The sequence below is a fragment of the Vombatus ursinus genome, unplaced genomic scaffold (genome assembly GCF_900497805.2).
Source record: "Vombatus ursinus unplaced genomic scaffold, bare-nosed wombat genome assembly UNPS02014810.1, whole genome shotgun sequence".
Lineage (NCBI taxonomy): Eukaryota > Metazoa > Chordata > Mammalia > Diprotodontia > Vombatidae > Vombatus > Vombatus ursinus.
Genome location: NW_020954588.1, coordinates 50409724 through 50412926, shown reverse-complemented (window position 1 = coordinate 50412926; position 3203 = coordinate 50409724). Strand labels below are relative to the sequence as shown.

Below are 3203 nucleotides of genomic sequence, written 5' to 3'. Positions count from 1 at the left end.
TAGTAGCAGTCGTGGCTGGTGGCAATAGTGGCAATGGTGGTATTAGTGCCAGCGGTGGTGGCAGTAGTAGCAGTGGCAGCAGTGGTGGTGGTGGTGGTAGTGCCAGCAGCACCCTTGGGAGGACCGAGGAGCCCCACACTGCCACTGCCAGCCAGCGCACAGGGAGCACCACGCACTCAGAACCAGGCTGAGAGGTCCAGCACCGGTTCCCCGCCGGGGACAGACGCTGCACCGAGCACACGCCGCCAGCCTTAGTCACCTTGGCGATTTTGGAGGACAGGGAGTAAATCTTCTCCATGTCGGTCGTCTTCAGGTCATCTTTGACGTCCAGCAGCAGCTTCTCCATCACCGTGTCCCGGATGGACCAGGGCCGGGCTGCGATTCGAAAGGACCATGAAGACACTCCACAAGACCACGTCTGCTCCCCCACATTGCAAACCAGTCCAGGGCAGAGAACTGCATCCAGGACGTCTTCGCATCACCCCCAGCCGCTTCCCAGGGCTCGGCCCAGCAGCATCCAGGTTTGGGGACTTCCCGGCCCCCCTCCCCCTCCAGGAATCCCAGGCCCTATGAGAGACTTGCCTCACACTCCTGCTCCCCTGAGTGGCCCGTGGGCTCTCCTCCCTCCTCAAACTGTCAGTTCTTACTTACCTGCTGGATCCCCCACCTCCCAGGTGCAATCTAAGCTCATGGAGGTCAGAGACGAATTCATATTTTCTTCTTTCTACCCCAGGGCCTAGCCCAGTGCCAGGCACATACTAGGTGCTTAATAAATGTTTGACTGACTGACTCAGATTGAGACAATAACTGGCAAAATAAACAGCAGAAAGAGGAGAGTTTGAAGGCACGTAGAGAAGTTAATTCTCCCCTTCCCAACAGCCTGGCCCAACTACTGCTGCCCATGGTGAGAATTCCCACCTCTGAACTCCAGGATCTTGTATTGTCTTTGTAAATTCCACTAGAAGCAGTTTGGCAGAAACTAGGTATTGACCAACATCTCACACACACCATCCACCAAGAGAAGGTCAAAACGGGGACATGATTTAGACATAAAGGGTCATATCAGAAGTGAATGAGGGGAGCATGGACTATTTTACCTGTCAGATCTATATAGGAAGAACATATGACCAAACAAGACATAGAGAGCATTACGAGACATAAAACAGGTCATTTTAATTACATTAAACTAGAAAGGGTTTGCACAAACAAAACCAGTGCAGCCAAGGTTAAGAGGAAAGCAGGAAACTGGAGGAAATTTTTACAGCCAGTGTCTCTGATAAAGGCCTCATCTCTCAAATACATAGAGAACTGAGTCAAATTTATAAGAACACAAGTCATTCCCCAATTGGTAAAGAGTCAAAGGATAAGAACAGGCAGTTTTCAGAAGAAGAATTCAAAGCTATCTATAGTCATACAAAAAATGCTCTAAATTGATTAGAGAAATGCAAATTAAATCAGCTCTAATGTACCACTTCACACCTATCAGATTGGCTAATATGACAAAAAAGGAAAATGACATGATAGAGAGAATGTGGGGAAATTGAGACGCCAATGGATTGTTGGTGGAGTTGCGAACTGATCACACCATTCTGGAGAACAATTTGGAGCTTTGCGCAAAGGGCTATAAGACTGTGCATACCCTTAGACCCAGCAATGCCACTTCTAGGTCTGTATCCCAAAGAAATTAAAAAAAAAAAAGAAAGGGACCTATATGTACAAAAATCTTTATATCAGGTCTTTTAGTGGTAGCAAAGAACTGGACATTAAGGGGATGCCCAGCAATTGGGGAATGGTTGAACAAATTGTGGTACATGATTGTGATGGAATACTACTGTGCTGTAAGAAATGATGAGCAGGATGGTTTCAGAAAAACTTGGAAGACGTATATGAACTGATGCAAAGTGAAAAGATTACAACCAGGAGAATAGTATACATGGTAACAGCAGTATTGTACAATGACCGACTGTGAATGACTTAGCTATTCTCAGCAATACGATCATCTAAGACAATTCCAAAAGTCTCGTGATGAAAAGTGCTATCCACATCCAAAGAAAGAACTCATGGAGTCTGAATGCAGATGCAAGCATACTATTTTTCACTTTTTTTTTAGTGTTTTTGCTCTGTTTTATTTCACAACATGACTAATAAAGAAATATATTTTGCATGATTGCACATGTATAAACTGTATCAAATTGCTTGCGTTCTCAAGAGGAAGGGAAGGATGGAGAGATTTTGGAACTCATATATATATATATATATATATATATATATGTATATGTATATGTATATGTATCTTTGCTTTCACTCCTCAGTAAGAGTGTAAGTTCCCTAAGGGTAGGGCCAACATCCAACAATCTTTTGAATTTCCACTCACCACCCTCCCCAACCTGAGCAGAGTAGAAGCCAGCTGATTTCTTGTCTTCTTACCCTGGAGGTCTAAAAGGCAGCAGATGACATCAATGGTGGACTGACGTATCCTCACTTGGGAGTCACAGGTATGTGGAGCCAGGAGTCCGATCAGAGTGCCAAACTGGCCAGATTTCAAAGGTATCTGTTTTTTTAAGCAAGGGCAAATGGCTGATTAGAATCTGTGTGTGTGTCTCTGTCTCTATCTGTCTCTATCTCTGTCTCTCTGTCTGTCTCTGTCTCTCTGTCTCTGTCTCTGTCTCTCTTTATCTCTCTCTCTGTCTCTGTCTCTGCCTCTGTCTCTCTCTCTGTCTCTCTCTTTCTCTATCTCTCTTTGTCTCTCTGTCTGTCTGTCTGTCTGTCTCTCTCTTTCTCTCTCTCTCTTTCATACCCTCTCACTTTCATTACACTCACAGGCTCAAATGTCAACTCATAAATGATTCAGTTTGGTTCTGGAAAATTAATTAGGAAACATTTCTTCTTCCTCTCAGTAGGAAGATGAGGACTGGGGATGTGGAGTGTGGCATACACCATTGAGATGCATTCATTGTTACATGATTTAGACATAAAGGCTGATACTATAAGCAAACTTGGAGAGCAAGGAATAGTTGAGCTAGAATAGATCTATGGAGAAGGGAAGAATTTATGACCAAACAAGAGACAGAGAACATTAAGAAATGCAAAATGGGTGATTTTGATTGCATTGAATTGAAAAGGTTTTGCACAAACAAAGCCAATGCAACCAAGATTAAAAGGGAAGCAGAAAGCTGGGAAACAATTTTTACAGCCAGTGTTTC

At 44.2% G+C, this 3203-nt stretch overlaps 1 protein-coding gene across 1 annotated transcript in view; it reads right to left on the bottom strand.

Annotated features, from left to right (window-relative positions):
• The window catches only part of MROH2A (maestro heat like repeat family member 2A), a 53899-nt gene that overhangs the window by 13146 nt on the left and 37550 nt on the right, over positions 1-3203 (bottom strand). Inside the window, exons 26-28 of the mRNA XM_027875797.1 lie at positions 2428-2551; positions 756-758; positions 260-375 (exon numbers count right to left, since the gene is read on the bottom strand). Coding sequence (XP_027731598.1) covers positions 260-375; positions 756-758; positions 2428-2551 — 243 coding nt within the window. The remainder of the gene's footprint in view (positions 1-259; positions 376-755; positions 759-2427; positions 2552-3203) is intronic.